The sequence below is a fragment of the Enoplosus armatus genome, chromosome 23, assembly GCF_043641665.1.
Source record: "Enoplosus armatus isolate fEnoArm2 chromosome 23, fEnoArm2.hap1, whole genome shotgun sequence".
NCBI classification, from domain to species: domain Eukaryota; kingdom Metazoa; phylum Chordata; class Actinopteri; order Centrarchiformes; family Enoplosidae; genus Enoplosus; species Enoplosus armatus.
The window spans coordinates 4,320,206-4,337,471 of NC_092202.1; the positions used below are offsets into that span (position 1 = coordinate 4,320,206).

A 17,266-nucleotide genomic window follows, 5' to 3' on the forward strand; every position below is an offset into this window, starting at 1 on the left:
TTATGACTTTATGGATAGCTGACAATGTGGTTATACAAGGAGATAACATATATAGGTTCCATTGTGACATACTTGTGACCTGTGAAACTATTTTTCAAGTCAAGGCTACACTGTGACCCAGCTGTTTGCTTTCGCTGTCAGCACACAAGGCGACAGGTGTAAATGCCGTTGTTTTGTTGCCCATTGGGCCTCCTTCTTCCCCTCATGCCTCTCAATCCTTGACCCAGATTCCACTGTATTTGGACTCGGAGGACCAATGTGATCCCACTGATGACCCTCTAGGCATTTAATACTGATCTCAGTCATATGGTCCAAGACTAAAGAAGACTGCCAAAACCCCCAAAGATGTCTTGGTTCACAGTCGGACAGGCAGAGATCCAGCTGCCTCCAGGTCTAGATCACTCCCTTGTTTATTACTTGGGTAAAATCTAAGAATACGTTTATGAACTGGAGAATTGATCAGTACAGGAAGAAGACTGCAAAGTGTAATCATTAAAAATGAGGATAAATTGCATGGTCTGTAAATATACTTTGTGTGATTAATGATTAATAATGGTAACAAATTGAAGAAACAAAGAACAAGACCCTACATTTAGGGTATCAACACCTAATAAACCTTTGTTTGGTCTCAGACTGACACCTCAAACTGTCTAGAATTTCAATTACCTCGTGATATAGTACGCTGTATATAGAAACGTGTCTAGTTATCTGAGGAATCATAGGCTCATGCGCCACCCTTGAACATTCACATACAAGAGGAGAGAGAGGCAACAAACACACAACGCAGCTGGTGTTTACAGTCGGTAAAAGAGGTAAAGCTACTTGCAACATCCAAACTGTGGATTACTATTGGACATATATGATTTTTCTGTGCATTCTTCCTCATAAATAAAAAGTAAGTGATTTGCAATCTTTTGGCTTCTAGAGGCGTAAATATTCTGAGGGATTAAAGGGATTAGAACAGATTACAGGGATATCGGACAGTATGGCAGTGGCTAATCCATGCGTCCAGAAGGACTGGGATGAATGGAAGGAAGAGATGGAGGAGAACAGGAGAAAGAGATGGAGGGAGCGGGTGAGATGTACTAAGCTGGAGGTGAGTGATGAGGAGGAAGAAGGGGAGGACGATGGTGAGGAAGAGGAGGCAGAAGACACGGGCAGTGAGGAAGAGGAAGTGAGTGAAGATGAGGAAGAAGAAGAAGAGGAGGAGGAGGAAGAAGAAATGGAGATAAGGGTAGTAGAGGAGATGGAGGAAGAAGGAGAAAGTGTGGTAGAGAGGGAGGTTAAGGAGGATGAGGATGAGGATGAGGATGAGGAGAAAGAGGTGAAGAAAGTAGAGGAGCTGGAGAAAGGGGAGGAAGGAGAAAATGAGGTAGAGAGGGAGGTTAAGGAGGATGAGGATGAGGAGAAAGAGGTGAAGAAAGTAGAGGAGCTGGAGAAAGGGGAGGAAGGAGAAAATGAGGTAGAGAGGGAGGTTAAGGAGGATGAGGATGAGGATGAGGAGAAAGAGGTGAAGAAAGTAGAGGAGCTGGAGAAAGGGGAGGAAGGAAAAAATGAGGTAGAGAGGGAGGTTAAGGAGGATGAGGAGCTGGATGCGGAAGAGGAGAAGGAGGTAATGGAAACTGAAGAAGTGGAGGAAGAGGAGAAGGAGTTAGAGAATGAGGTGATGAGGGAGGTTAAAGAGAATGGAGAGGTGGAAGAAAAGGAGGTGACGGGAACAGAAGAAATGGAGGAAGAGCAGGAAGAAGGAGAAGATGAGTTTGAGAGGGATGTTATGGTGAATGAGGAGGAAGACAGGCAGGTAAGGGAAGAAGAGCAGGTTGAGGAGGAAGATGATGGGGAAGAGGAGCATCAGCAACAGGAGGAAATTGGACAATATCACCTGGCAGAGCAATTCAGAGAACAGATGAGAAGACGTGAGGATGAGAACATTCAGCAAAACCAAGAAAGTACAAGAAGGCAAGAAGACAAAACAGTCAGTGAGGAAGAAAATTTGTCAGATTCAGTGGAATCTGATCATGAAGATTCTTACTTGACGGGATCTGAGGATCAATGTTGCAACTTTGAAAGGATAAAGGATGACAACAACAAACAATATAAGGATCCTGAGGAACTGGAGGATCCTAATGAAAAGTCATGGAGGAATGAAAATAGCATCCAAGAAGCGAGGGCCTTAGAGGGAGAATTTGAGGAAAGTGAGAATTTGACAGATGAGGAAGAGACTACAGATGACGCGGAAGCAGAACATTCAACGGACGAAGACGTGGATAGTAATTGGGAAGATGTGGTAAAGATTTACCGCAAAGAGGATTATCTCACAGATGTATTCGGCACCTTGACAGAGTTCAGGGAATCTTCCCTTCTCACTGACCTTACTTTGAGCACAGAGGATGGAAAGAGTTTTCATGTACACTCCCCTGTTCTGGCTGCTGTCAGCTCCCTCATCCGGGAAAATCTGAGTAGAAGTAATGGAATTGAAAAAAGAAAAGGCAATGATACGAGCGTTGGCGTCCGCATGTGGTCACTGTCTCTGGGTCCAGATGTAGATCACGTTGGATTAGAGGCAGTTGTGGAGTTTGCCTACACTGGACTCGTATCACGTTTGAACAAGAACACTGTGCACCAGATAAAGGCTGCAGCTCAAACATTGGGTACCCCCAGGGTGCTAGATCTCTGCACAGAGGAAGAGGAAAAATTCACAAAAACTGGAGGGCAGAAGAAAGAAGAAAGGATCTCGGCTGCAGAACAAATGATCATCAGTCTTCAGTCCATCAAACAGTTGTGGATGGACAGAGTGGGCTGTGATATCATTCTGGAAGCTCTCGGAGGATCGCTTCCTGGTGAGTAGACCACCAATGAGTACATTTGTGCATTGTTCATACGTAAATGAAAAAAAATGAATTCCTGTAGAGTCCTGTACATTTTAGTTGGGACCACAGAATGAGTGTACTCATTACTATCCTCCCTTCAGTCCACAGAGTCATTCTGGCTGTGTTGAGTGACTACTTCCGTGGCATGTTCACCTTGGGGATGAGGGAGTGCCATCAGGCCTGTGTGAGCCTTCCCTTCCTTTTGGCTTCAGAGCTGGAGGCTCTGATTGACTGCTCCTACAGCGGGGCTCTCCCCCTCAGCTGGAGGTGCATCTTTGAGATCACCAGCACCGCTCTCCAGCTCCAATACCAACCTGCCCTCTCCTTGTGCCTTAACTTCCTGCAACAAGAAATAAATCCTCACTCCTGCCTGGATGTGGCATCTTTTGCTGAGGCCTATGAGATGGTGGAGCTTCTTGAAGTCGCAGATGATTTTGTCTTGCGGCAATTCCAAGAGGTGGCATGCACCTCAAAGTTCAAGGACCTGCCAGCCAAACAGCTGCTAAAGTACCTGAACAGTCTCTCGCTCTGTGTTCCATCTGAGCTTGTGGTGTTCAAAGCAGTGGTGACATGGATCCAAGCAAGGCCCAAGATAAGGCTGTGGCTTGCTAAAGAACTTATGAAAACCATCCACTTTCCCCTTATGACGTTCAAGGAATTCAAAGAGGTCCAATCTCTGAACATGTGGTCTGATCACAGCCTGGCAGAGCTCTATGAAGCAATTTTTGAGGATTTCTGCTCGAATGACATTGCACCACAAAGTCAGTGCCGCATCTATATGCCGAAAGAGAGTCTGGTCTTGATTGGAGGTGACCAGACATCTGAAGATCTGGGTAGCCGCAGCATTAGCAGAGAACTCTGGTTTGGGAATTCCCTGAGGAACCATACAGGGATAAAAAAGGCCATGGAATGGAGAAGGTTGGGAGAGATGCCAGAGCCAGCGAGGTTCAGACATGAGGTGACTGTGCTCAAAGGACAACTATATGTGTTTGGAGGCAAGAAGTATTATGGCATCAGTGACACCCTGAATTCTGTTTACAGGTGAGAGAGGGTAATCTTGGATCCCCACTAAAACAACCATTTACAATGCCTCTTATATTTTATCCTCAGTCTCATTTTACCACATCTGTAGGTATGACCCCCTTCAAAACAGCTGGGAGAGCCTGGCGGAAATGCAAGAGAAGAGATGCTCTTTTTCCGTAGTTGTGCTGGGTGGAAAGATATATGCCATCGGCGGACACTGTGACCCTGACTATATTGACAGTGTGGAACGATACTGCCCCACTGCAAACTCTTGGAGGTACGTTGGAAGTCTTGCTAAAATTTCCCGTACAACCATCTACCAACTTGGTAGCTTCTACCATATTAAGTATGGCTGGATACCATCTGTACGTTGTGTAGGCAGTGATGGGATGACTGACCAGATATTATGATTTGCTTGCTAACAAAATCAGATTGGCAAAATGAAGTCTACTGAAATCTGTTGAGAAATCCTACATTGCCTAAGAGAAGGGATCTGAAATGTGGCCATCAGAGGATACTTTATGCTAACTGTATAAGTTACAGAATCCTGGCCTGACACAGAAATGATATACTTTAATGAAAATAAACGAGTTGTTTAGAGGCTGTTGAGGGTAGATTAGCTTTTACGGCACATCCATTATAACCTGATACTTCTCATTTGCTATAAATAGTCAATTATGTGACATACTTTGTCTCAGACTGAAGTTAATACTTTCAGATACTGAAATAAAATGTCTTCTCTTTCAGCTTCACTTGGCCCTTGGATCTGCCTCTGAGTGGCCATGTAGCAAAAGTTTTACAAGGGAAGATCTTTGTTTCAGGAGGCCTGAACAGCGACTACCAATGTCTTGCATCCATGTTTCTTTACCACCCAGAGACTGGAAGCACTTATTTGGCAAACATGGCTAAATCTCGAGCTCATCACTGCATGGAGACCCTGGGTGAATGTCTTTATGTAGCAGGTGGAATCACCACAGATGATAGCATGACTATTGTCGACCAGCTAGCTTGTGAGGTGTACAATCCAGTGGCCGACTCCTGGACTGCCTTCACATTTCTGTCAGTGTCACATGTAGGAGCAGGAAGTGCAGTTTTGGAAGGAAAGTTTTATGTGATGGGTGGATACAGCCAGGAGGACTACAGTGACACGAAGATGGTCCATCGTTATGATCCCACCTCACAGAGATGGGAGAACATGGGCAAGATGCCTGGACCGAACAACGACATAAGAGCATCTCTGCTGTATTTGCCATCACATTTCCGATTGTAAGACGTGGTGATATATGTCATTACTATTGTTGTTTTAAATAGTTTTATGATGCTGAATTTCAGGATACTTATTGCATGTTAATAACAGTGGTATACAGTGTGTTTATTTTTTGTAATTTAGCAAACATTCTTCCACTGTAGACGAGGAAAGGATGTTTACAATACCTGTCTCATAATAACTTGATATCTTGATCAAGGTTAATTTTATCTTCCACAGTACAGGTATATGAATTTAACCTTTAGGCATGCCAAATGTAGGATATATATGTAATGATATGGTATTCAAAAGGTGCTTTAATAAAAATCGATGAGATTACCGCAATGACCAACTATGAACACAAGAGAGAGCTGCACCTTTTTGTGTTACTTCAAGTGGGAGGCTGGTGAACACATTTGTCATTGCAGAAGGTGCAGAAAGTGATGTTTAGTCACCAGAGACAGTAAAAGAGACAATGTAAGAAGTTATTGTTTTGCATTTATTGTTCTGAAGAAGGTTCACACATTTTTATTTTCATTAAAATTTACTTGAAAATGAAAAACATGCATTGGGTTTTTGAGATTGTTCAATGAAAGTTTGTTTAATCTAATTTAGAAAATAAAGGAGGTAATATTAGCCAGGATAATAGTACAGTGTAATTTTCATATTGGCACATCAACATCGATTTTACAGATGTCACTATTTTTGCATGAGAGTCTCTCCTCAGTGTAAAAGCACAATGCAATGCATTGTTTCTAATAATTTACATAGGGATGACAAGAAAACCACTGAAGGTGGTGTGTCCATTCAGGTTGTCAAACACTCTGCCGTTATCCCACAGTTCCATGTACACCTTATCACCAGCAGCCAATTGCAGAACAACAGCATTACTGCTACTGTCTGAGCCATCAGCCGAAGGGCTATCATATGTTGAAATTTGATGGATGCTGTTTTTCATTAAAATGGCCCCCATGACATGGGTGTTGTAGCCATAGGTACTGAAGCTGAAGTAGTAGAGACCGTTCACCGGTGCTGTGAAGATTCCTGCAGCAGAGCAAAGACGAGCAGATGTAAGATGAGTTACTCCACCGACAAGTAGATTTGAGTTTTATTTCTCTCAATTTTGTTAGCGGCAGAGCTACTTTGGAGGCAAACCTTAGTAGGTGGAGCAAATGAATTATGGCTTTTCAGGATCTGGGTTGGCTAACAGGAAACTCAAAATATGACTAATTCATTCATGATCAGATCAACAGAATATAGGCTATAGACTACAATGACTGGAATATATACGATGTGTTCTCTTAATTATTGTAAATCCAATTTACTAAAAATTATGATCAATTGGCCCAAACAATTGATGTTTGACTCAACCAATAAAATGATGTCCATGTGAGTGAATCATTTCACATTACACTTGGTCATTTGATCTATTGTCAAAATAAATATTTTGATTGTGCAGCTTTAAATTTCAATCAGCCGTCCAACACTACAGACCTGAGTCAAACAGTATCAGCAAAGTCTTCTACGTTGTTTGAGCTTGTTTGAAATACCAGACGCAGATGTGTGAGTTTTACAGCCTTAGGACTTTTAGTGTCTACAAGTAGGCTTTCAGCCACATCTCAAACACGCACAGACACAATGTAGGAGTGTACCGTACCTGTATTTTGGTCATAACCATTGCCAGTGTTTGAGAAGACCCTTTTGAAAACCAGGGTCTTGTCTGTGCAGGGTCCTCTGTAAATCTCCCCTAAGTTTGCCAAAGAGGCTGAGAACGCAACCCGAGGAGCACCTGTGGACAGACAGTTACACGGAGAAATTGTAAATGTTAATATAAAAGATGTAAATCAATGACAGAGTGATAAAGGTTACTTTAATGTAAAAACAAAAAAAGCCCTTAAACTTAGAAATGACAAGACAGTAGATTTCCTTCTAGATTTTCTTTTCGTCTTGTAAGATTTTAAAGATTTATCTCAGTATGATCCCATAACATCACAGTATTGAACATTGGTAACACAGAAATTCTTACCTTTATCACTATTCTGTTTCAGTTTATCAAGTTCCTTCTCGGTGACATTCAGTCTCGTTTGCAGGCCTGTAGAAGTAAAAAAGAAAACAAACTGCATCACTCAAAGGTTTGGGTGGGAATATACGTGGTGATAATTCATCATCATGAATCTTGTACCTTCATTGTCTTTGCTCAGTCTGTCCACTTCAGCTTTCTGTCTTGTCAGCTCGTCTACAGTCGCATTGAGCCTGGCCTCCAGAGCTTCAACATCATTCTGCCATCTTTCTGCATGTTTCAGTTTGTCCTCCAAGTTCTTCATTAATTCCACTTTTTCTTTCAGCCACTCACTAATATCCATGTCGCCTCTCTGTCCAAACCCTGGCTCCACAAGCAAGAGCCCCAGGAGGGTCAGCAGAAGCAAAGCCCTGAACTCCATTTCCTCAATCTTAAATTTGTAGTCTTGCAGTTTGTGGACGGTGGTTTTTCCTCAGTGGCTTGTGAACCTACTCCGAGAGCGTGTCAGAGAGTAAGCAGTGTTGAGGCCCTCAGGCACCCCAGCTCGAGTCGTGTCCCAACAGGCCGACTGGGAGGATTTTGTGAGTGTGTTTGCCAGTAAAATACCAATAGGGAATGTGCCATACAAAGAGAAACAACATTTCTATACATTTTGTACATGAACATCACCAACAGTATAACCTTGCATTACTTCCAATGCCAAGTAGCATTTCATACTACATCATGTTGTGGGATTATAGGATTTTTACAAAACCATTAACTTATTTGGAGATTTCCAACCACAAGAGAAAATGATTCATTTCTGACATGTAAGTGTGAATATACATATATATTTTTACAATGGGCCAGTGTCTCAATATAACACAGCATGAAAATAATACATTGTCTCATGTCCACAGGCCATGGCAGTGTGATTCAGACAAAAGGAAGAGATGACAGGGAAAGGTCTTTCTGGGTTCGCAGCAAACCACAGCGGGCACTAATTTGACTTGTATAGTATTTCCATCATAGGTCAAATAAAGGCAGCGTTTGTTCTTGTTGTGCTGTTTTGTTATGTTCATGTAAATGTCATGGTTTTTCCTGGCAGGATACTCTGACCTGTGGCCTCCACTGTGACACGGTGCTGAACGTCCTCACTTTCTACTGCCAGTGAATCCCGTCTTACAGGGATGGATATTTTAAGACAGTAAATCGGAACAAACCCATGGGAACAAAGACAAAAAGCCACATAAACCTAAGAAGTGAAATAATAATAAAAGTTTTTGCAAGGTGTGCAATTGGTGGGTTAACAAACTCTATAATATTTGAGGATAAAGAAAATATGTGTACAGATTAAGAGAGTGATGGAAGATAACACCAATACAGTTATATGTAATCAAGATCATCTTCAGGATGATGTGGATGCCAACGCATCTTAGTCAGTTGCCCTCGGCAACAGCTTCCGGTGAAAACAAAGAGAGAGGAAGAGCCGAGGACTCGGCCGGAGCCACAACCTGGAACAAAAAGGGACACAGGATGCACCCAGACCCAAAGAGAATGAGTGTAATCCAGGTAGAGTGGTTGTACAGCCTGTGCTGTAACGGGTTGTTCATAAGTTCCAGCTATGCAACAACCACTATGTGTCCATCAGCAGCTGCAGACACTGCGAATCTGACTGCACCAAAAACCAACATGAGGTGTCTTGGTCAGGTGTTGAGCCACCGTGAACCTTGTGGGATTCAGATGCCAGATTTTCTGGGTTCTCTGCAAACCATAGCGTGCATTCATTTGTCAAGTAAGGACAGCGACCCCTTCTCTTTCAAACTTCATGAATCTGCACTATTTGTACAGGCTGCATTTTGTGTAACGCATGTTCTGTCTGCTTCATACTATTGAATACTAATTCAATTGCAACTATCCTTAAGGATATGGACTTCTTCTTGTCAACAATGGACAGTTTCCTGGCGATGATAAAGATCTGAAACCTCGATATTTGAATATTAAAATGCTAACGTCAACGTGGCAACCAGAGTGCATGAACAGGATTAATATACCGTTGTGAGCCGTCTCCACTGGCACAGAAGGGAGAGACATCAGAGCAGAGTGAAGGTGAGGAGAGCAGGAATCAGAAGACGTAAGTAAAGACTCTGCTGTATTATTTGACATTTAATGTTTGTGTGTACACAGAACAACTGGCAATGTACTGTAATTAAATACTTTTTCAGTAAATGCTACCTGTAGAGTGGCTTTTGTTGTGTCAGAGGGATGTTTTAAATTCTAACTATAACGCTGTGTGATTAGTTCGATTACCCGACATAAAATGGGCTCTTTGTTTCTGAGAAAGACATGAAATTAATTTTAATTTGGCATGATCAACGCTCTTTTCACTCAGTGCTTCATCATGCTCATGCTTTAAGCTAAATAAGAGAGTGCATCAGATAAATGAGTTGAATAATGAACAGAAAAAAACCCTTAAAATAGTAATCCATTCAAGACAAACAACACCAATCTAATATGAGAAAAAAAAGCCATCTTAAGCATTATTTACACGCAAAAGATGCAGTTTAAAAGAACAAAAAAGGAATAGGCCACAAAATGAATTGAATAAATGAATAAAATAAAACAGAAAATGAGAGAGGAAAAAGTGGAATAAAGTCAAAGATTAGTGGTTTATTTTTTCTGACTATGTCCAGCTTGCTTGTTAGCACTTCTTGCTCTTACACCTCCTGTGTGCGAAGCTCCCTCCTCTTTTTCATAGAAATACATGTGACATGATATAACCATGAAATTGATCCAACAAAATCTTAAAGCCCAGCTCATTATTTTTGATGTGTTATTTCACGCTGCTTCGTTTCTCAACAATCACAGAAACCTGAGATCTCTTCATGGCCAGTGTGGGACCAATATCTCTGTCATTGTACACGTGCATTTCACTATTGTATTAAGACTGACTTGAAAACAATGTGAACCTAATCCTTTTAACATATTGAACGGCCTACAAACAGGTAAATACACCAATTACTTAAAAATGTATTTGTTATCACCCTCCTCAGCATCCCAGACAGGGCTGTTGTACTGTATTGCACAAAACTCTACGTGTTTCGGATATTGTGTCCAGACCCAGTGCATTATATACATTTTCATGTGTGATTTGAGTAAAATACAGGGCTAAAGGGGCACTTGTGATTGTGAACAACTGTTAAATCTGGTTGTACTATGGTTTGCATTCATCCCACTAACTTATATTCCTCTTTCTTGCTGGACTTCGGACTAAACTTTGAGTCCTGAGGGAATTGGACAGTTTTTTTTTTCTGGAAATAAGCAATATAAGTTTCAATGTATTTCAGAGTAGATGTTAAAATCATTGTGTTTGGTCCACCGCACACTAAAATATCAGTTTTCATCTAACAGAGCAAAGATGCAGTGGAGTCTGTTTCTGCTCATTCTGATGGGTAAGTGGATCATCTTACCAGCTCTATAGCAGTAGTCCTGGACAGATGGATGAAATAAAATGTGGCTCAATAAAATGTAAAATGAGTGGACAAAATTAAATAAAGAGGATGGTGTAAATATTGTGTGTGACCTGGGTACTCATGATATTGATTCAATGAACAGATGCTTGTCGTGCTATCAGCTCCAACACAGCAGTGTCTTCTCTGGTTTTAGGTCAGTGTTCCTTCTTCACATGTCGCCTGTATGAATACCACGTTATTGAAGAGAGTAAGACCTGGAAGGATGCCCAGACGCACTGCAGAGAGCATCACACTGACCTGGCCACAGTGTATGACGTGACAGACATGACGAGACTCCGTGACTCTACAAAGAATCAAGACGAAGCCTGGATTGGGCTGTACAGCAACCCAGGGGGAGACAACAGGAGGTGGCACTGGTCTCTACCAGGGGTGGAGTTCAACGATAGGGAGACAGAATGGGGTGCAGGAGAGCCGTATAATGGCCAACCTCGAGAGAACTGTGTGTGGCTCAACAATAAGAAATTGACTGATGACGAATGTACTAACGAAAGAAAATTCATCTGCTACGATGGTGAGAACATGTGGCTAATAAAGCTGTTATGTGTATTCAGCATATCATCCTGTCCAACAGTTGTTTTCTATGTGGACACATAACTCATCTCTTCATATGGAATGAAGTCAAAACTTGGCTGATATGTTTAAAAAGTAATATATCTACAAGTCATTAAATCTTATATAATGAAATTCCACTTGTTTGTCTAAAAAAAAATAATTCTAATCCATTATAGGCCTGTTTTTCTTTTTCTTTTATTTTACATGAAATGATCTGATCTATCTAATTATACCACAAACACGTTCATCTAGTAAACATGTGAACCTGCAGTGGAATCATGTTCATTTATCTCACATTACTGTTTCACCCGTTTTAAGTAAGACAATAGGATTTTATGAGACTAAAGAAAATGTGCATTTCTAACTGTGCATGTTTGTCTGTTTATTCCACAGAAACAAAAAAAAAAAATAAAAGCTTCCATTTGATTGACAATCAGATGACCTGGCCAGAGGCTCAGAACTACTGCAGAGAAAATCACACTGATCTGGTCAGTGGACGCAAACAGTTAAAAGACGACGAACTCAAGAATAAAAAGCAGTTCTGGATCGGCCTGTTCAGAGACACCTGGAGGTGGTCAGATGGGAGCAATTTCTCTTTCAGAAACTGGGAGGTATTTGAAGATGAAGAAGACGATGACGATAAGAAATGTGCTATGACTGTGTCAAATGGAAAATGGGGCTCTGATGATTGTAATGAGATAAAACCCTTCGTCTGCTATGACGGTGAGTTTAACAAAGGTCTTTCTCAGCTGTTTTCTCCCATAAGAGCAGAACTGGAATCAGTCTGGAAATCTGTCTGAATTTACAGTATTTATAAATTACTGAAGTTACTTATTTCTGCATGTGTGTTGAATTTCTGCCATGAATATACTTTTTTCAAGAGCACAGGATTTCGGTCTGTATTCTTACTTCGAGGATAATAACAGTTTGAATGCCAGTTGGTCATGTCACAGCTACATGTACATAAGCTATTTTTTTTTAAACTGTACAGATTATTTAGTTATGTTAGAGACTGTGTTACGACACCGCTAGCTTTAAAATAAAATGTCACATCTGCTTCTTAAGACATTCTTAAGATATTGAAAGATATTTGATATTAGCCCCAAACATACAAGCAGTGATTTAAAGCTATAATTTGTTATATCACTGTTGGAGATTCATGTTGGAGACCAGTGTTCTCAACAATGAACTGACCAAAGCTGCTGGTGTGGTATGACAGATGTCGTGATCCTGATCGAAAAAAACAAGACCTGGGAGGAGGCCTTGACTTACTGCAGAAAGAACCACCGTGACCTGGTCTCCATCACTAACCTAGACCAGCAGAGATGGGTCCAAGAGAAAGCCAAGGAGGCCGACACTACCCACGTCTGGCTGGGCCTGCGCTACACCTGCACTCTGGGTTTCTGGTTCTGGGTCAGTGACGAGGTGGTCCGCCATGAGAACTGGGCTTCAGATGGAGAGAAGGACGGCTGTGGCATGTCTGCAGCCATGGACACAGGAGGACAACATAAGTGGTTCAAAAAGGCTGAAACTGAGCAGTTTAATTTCATCTGTTCTAAGCGTTGAAGCCTTTTTGTTTTTGGTGGTACATTACATTTGATCTGCTCTCTGGGTTTATTCAGTTTGAGACAAATAACTACACCTACACTAAGAAGAAAGTTATCCTGTAAACATGTTTTTCTGTTGTCTAAAATCAGCAACACCTGAATGACTCTCTTGACTGCTGGATGCCAGACACCACAGCCAACAACAAGCAGCGACCATTTGTTATTCCTTTGAGTTGTTGTTGTTTTATTCTTCTCTTAAAGTGTGGACCTTTAATTCATCAAGTTGTCATTCATAGCATATATAATGCCAGACATGTTTTTTCTTTCCCATTTGTATGGTTTTGGTTTCTGTTGCATATTTTATTTTTAATTGTTGAAAGTTTAGTTAAGATCTGGTGATGGTAATAACATGTAAAATCATATTTCATCATATTTATCATTGAATTATTTTGCAAACAGATAATTGCTTATTTAATACTGAATAAACTGTTAAACTATGGAGTGGTCCTCTTTTATTTTAACTCATGTGTTTATAGACCTAAAACTGTGGTGGTGTCCATGTGGCCAACTACTGACCTGGGCTCAGTTCCTGCTTATTACATGTAAGTTTCTTCAAGTCCTAACAGACTCACTGATGTTGTCCAGTTCTGCTTTTGTTGTTCTTGCTGCTTCTCTGCCTAAGTGGGTTTGTGGACAGTGTCTCCCCCTGCAGGCTAGATGAAGAACAGCGGTGGAAGAAGTACTCAGATCCTTTACTTAAGAAAAACCACGAATACAAAGTAAGAATAGTCCATTTCAAGTAAAAGTTGTAGTTTTAACTTTTTTAGATACATGTCCCGTGGTTTCCCCTCAGGAGGAGCCTGACCTCGAGGTTAATGCCAGATACATCTGAGGGGGTCGCGAGACGATTAATGGGAGAGAAAAGAAGAAAAAACAAAGTTCTGCTCCACATTTTCTGCTGCTTGTTGGACTTTCAACTCTGTTCCGATAAATTGCTTCTCTCATAACTTTATATGGACTTCTTGTCATCGATGGGTCAGTTCCTGGTCATAAAAACTCCATTTTCATATTCAAATGCTGACATTAAGGTGGCTGTTAGTAGAGCTTGTAATATTTAATTTAGAGCAGTCTGCATCAGCACATCAAGGAGAGACACCAGAGCGAAGAAATCACCAGATGTAAGTTTAAACTTACAACTCACGTTGTGTTTAAAGGTGGACAGTGCAGTTTATAAATATTTATATGTAACTTAGAGTTATTTGGCCTTCAGTACTTGTATTTAACATTTTGTATGTAGAGATTTTATTATGTTATCATTTCATTTTCTAGTTTTTACAAATGGTGGACACAATAACAGAAACGCCTGACAATATAATGCAAACAATTAAAATACACCTATGAATAAAAACAACCTTTGTCGAGCTCTCGGTACAATGTTGAGTTTTTGATGACTCTGTGTCAGACCTGTTTTAAATCGACTCGTAAATCTTCATGACACATCGTGTGAGGTGTTCCTCTTGTTTTGTGCATCACCTTCACATTCTTGACATTAAATTCACATTACGAGCTTCTGTATAGAAATATTCATTCAAGGTTGTTGTATTGCAATATTCTTTAGTCCTGCTTTGACTATGGTTTGTATATTTCCCACCACCCTGTATTCCTCTTCCTTATTAGACTGAACTCTGTATACTGGAGGGAGTGGTGCAGTTTAACCTTGACATACAGTAATGCAGTGTTTAAGTATCTTTGACCCAACAGAGACAAGATGTTAAAATCATTGTGTTCGGTCCACCGCACACTAAAACATCAATTTTAATCTAACAGAGCAAAGATGCAGTGGAGTCTGTTTCTGCTGCTGATGGGTGAGTGGATCATCTTACCAGCTCTACTGCAGTAGTCCTGCTGCCACTTTCAGCTAAAACTACTACAGCTTACTCTGGATTCATAAAACAGCTGATAAGCTCAATGTTATTGTGTAAAATAAGTGGATAAAATGACATAAAGAGGATGCTAGTGTAGAAGTAGTGTGTGTGACCTGGGTACTCCTGATATTGATTCAATGAACAGATGCTTGTCGTGCTATCAGCTCCAACACAGCAGTGTCTTCTCTGGTTTTAGGTCAGTGTTCCTTCTTCACATGTCGCCTGTATGAATACCACGTTATTGAAGAGAGTAAGACCTGGAAGGATGCCCAGACGCACTGCAGAGAGCATCACACTGACCTGGCCACAGTGTATGACGTGACAGACATGACGAGACTCCGTGACTCTACAAAGAATCAAGACGAAGCCTGGATTGGGCTGTACAGCAACCCAGGGGGAGACAACAGGAGGTGGCACTGGTCTCTACCAGGGGTGGAGTTCAACGATAGGGAGACAGAATGGGGTGCAGGAGAGCCGTATAATGGCCAACCTCTAGAGAACTGTGTGTGGCTCGACAATAAGAAATTGACTGATGACGAATGTACTAACGAAAGAAAATTCATCTGCTACGATGGTGAGAACATGTGGCTAATAAAGCTGTTATGTGTATTCAGCATATCATCCTGTCCAACAGTTGTTTTCTATGTGGACACATAACTCATCTCTTCATATGGAATGAAGTCAAAACTTGGCTGATATGTTTAAAAAGTAATATATCTACAAGTCATTAAATCTTATATAATGAAATTCCACTTGTTTGTCTAAAAAAAATAATTCTAATCCATCATAGGCCTGTTTTTCTTTTTCTTTTATTTTACATGAAATGATCTGATCTATCTAATTATACCACAAACACGTTCATCTAGTAAACATGTGAACCTGCAGTGGAATCATGTTCATTTATCTCACATTACTGTTTCACCCGTTTTAAGTAAGACAATAGGATTTTATGAGACTAAAGAAAATGTGCATTTCTAACTGTGCATGTTTGTCTGTTTATTCCACAGAAACAAAAAAATTAAATAAAAGCTTCCATTTGATTGACAATCAGATGACCTGGCCAGAGGCTCAGAACTACTGCAGAGAAAATCACACTGATCTGGTCAGTGGACGCAAACAGTTAAAAGACGACGAACTCAGGAATGAAAAGGTGTTCTGGATCGGCCTGTTCAGAGACACCTGGAGGTGGTCAGATGGGAGCAATTTCTCTTTCAGAAACTGGGAGGTATTTGAAGATGAAGAAGACGATGACAACAACAAATGTGCTATGACTGTGTTAAATGGAAAATGGGGATCTGATGATTGTAATGAGATAAAACCCTTCGTCTGCTATGACGGTGAGTTTAACAAAGGTCTTTCTCAGCTGTTTTCTCCCATAAGAGCAGAACTGGAATCAGTCTGGAAATCTGTCTGAATTTACAGTATTTATAAATTACTGAAGTTACTTATTTCTGCATGTGTGTTGAATTTCTGCCATGAATATACTTTTTTCAAGAGCACAGGATTTCGGTCTGTATTCTTACTTCGAGGATAATAACAGTTTGAATGCCAGTTGGTCATGTCACAGCTACATGTACATAAGCTATTTTTTTTTAAACTGTACAGATTATTTAGTATGTTAGAGACTGTGTTACGACACCGCTAGCTTTAAAATAAAATGTCACATCTGCTTCTTAAGACATTCTTAAGATATTGAAAGATATTTGATATTAGCCCCAAACATACAAGCAGTGATTTAAAGCTATAATTTGTTATATCACTGTTGGAGATTCATGTTGGAGACCAGTGTTCTCAACAATGAACTGACCAAAGCTGCTGGTGTGGTATGACAGATGACGTGATCCTGATCGAAAAAAACAAGACCTGGGAGGAGGCCTTGACTTACTGCAGAAAGAACCACCGTGACCTGGTCTCCATCACTAACCTAGACCAGCAGAGATGGGTCCAAGAGAAAGCCAAGGAGGCCGACACTACCCACGTCTGGCTGGGCCTGCGCTACACCTGCACTCTGGGTTTCTGGTTCTGGGTCAGTGACGAGGTGGTCCGCCATGAGAACTGGGCTTCAGATGGAGAGAAGGACGGCTGTGGCATGTCTGCAGCCATGGACACAGGAGGACAACATAAGTGGTTCAAAAAGGCTGAAACTGAGCAGTTTAATTTCATCTGTTCTAAGCGTTGAAGCCTTTTTGTTTTTGGTGGTACATTACATTTGATCTGCTCTCTGGGTTTATTCAGTTTGAGACAAATAATTACACCTACACTAAGAAGAAAGTTATTCTGTAAACATGTTTTTCTGTTGTCTAAAATCAGCAACACCTGAATGACTCTCTTGACTGCTGGATGCCAGACACCACAGCCAACAACAAGCAGCGACCATTTGTTATTCCTTTGAGTTGTTGTTGTTTTATTCTTCTCTTAAAGTGTGGACCTTTAATTCATCAAGTTGTCATTTATAGCATATATAATGCCAGACATGTTTTTTCTTTCCCATTTGTGTGCTTTTGGTTTCTGTTGCATATTTTATTTTTAATTGTTGAAAGTTTAGTTAAGATCTGGTGATGGTAATAGCAT

The 17,266-nt window shown here is 40.8% G+C and overlaps 4 protein-coding genes across 4 annotated transcripts; 3 read left to right on the forward strand and 1 right to left on the reverse strand.

Moving 5' to 3' along the window:
* Positions 1–985: 985 nt before the first annotated feature.
* Positions 986–5,163, forward strand: LOC139306243 (kelch-like protein 26). Its single transcript, XM_070930194.1, has 5 exons — positions 986–1,333; positions 1,517–2,840; positions 2,972–3,911; positions 4,003–4,170; positions 4,641–5,163. The coding sequence occupies exons 1-5, from the start codon at positions 986–988 to the stop codon at positions 5,161–5,163; spliced, it is 3,303 nt and encodes a 1,100-aa protein (XP_070786295.1).
* A 460-nt stretch (positions 5,164–5,623) lies between these two features.
* LOC139305852 (cerebellin-1-like) lies at positions 5,624–7,625 on the reverse strand. The gene is made up of 4 exons (XM_070929807.1): positions 7,322–7,625; positions 7,166–7,231; positions 6,797–6,928; positions 5,624–6,183 (listed from the first exon to the last, which is right to left on the reverse strand). The coding sequence occupies exons 1-4, from the start codon at positions 7,578–7,580 to the stop codon at positions 5,903–5,905; spliced, it is 738 nt and encodes a 245-aa protein (XP_070785908.1). The 5' UTR covers positions 7,581–7,625; the 3' UTR covers positions 5,624–5,902.
* A 2,931-nt stretch (positions 7,626–10,556) lies between these two features.
* Positions 10,557–13,248, forward strand: LOC139306244 (C-type mannose receptor 2-like). Its single transcript, XM_070930195.1, has 4 exons — positions 10,557–10,590; positions 10,805–11,182; positions 11,617–11,946; positions 12,443–13,248. Exons 1-4 carry the CDS (start codon positions 10,557–10,559, stop codon positions 12,787–12,789), a joined length of 1,089 nt encoding a protein of 362 aa, XP_070786296.1. The 3' UTR covers positions 12,790–13,248.
* Positions 13,249–14,604: 1,356 nt separating this feature from the next.
* LOC139306246 (C-type mannose receptor 2-like) lies at positions 14,605–17,266 on the forward strand. Its single transcript, XM_070930196.1, has 4 exons — positions 14,605–14,635; positions 14,892–15,269; positions 15,703–16,032; positions 16,528–17,266. Exons 1-4 carry the CDS (start codon positions 14,605–14,607, stop codon positions 16,872–16,874), a joined length of 1,086 nt encoding a protein of 361 aa, XP_070786297.1. The 3' UTR covers positions 16,875–17,266.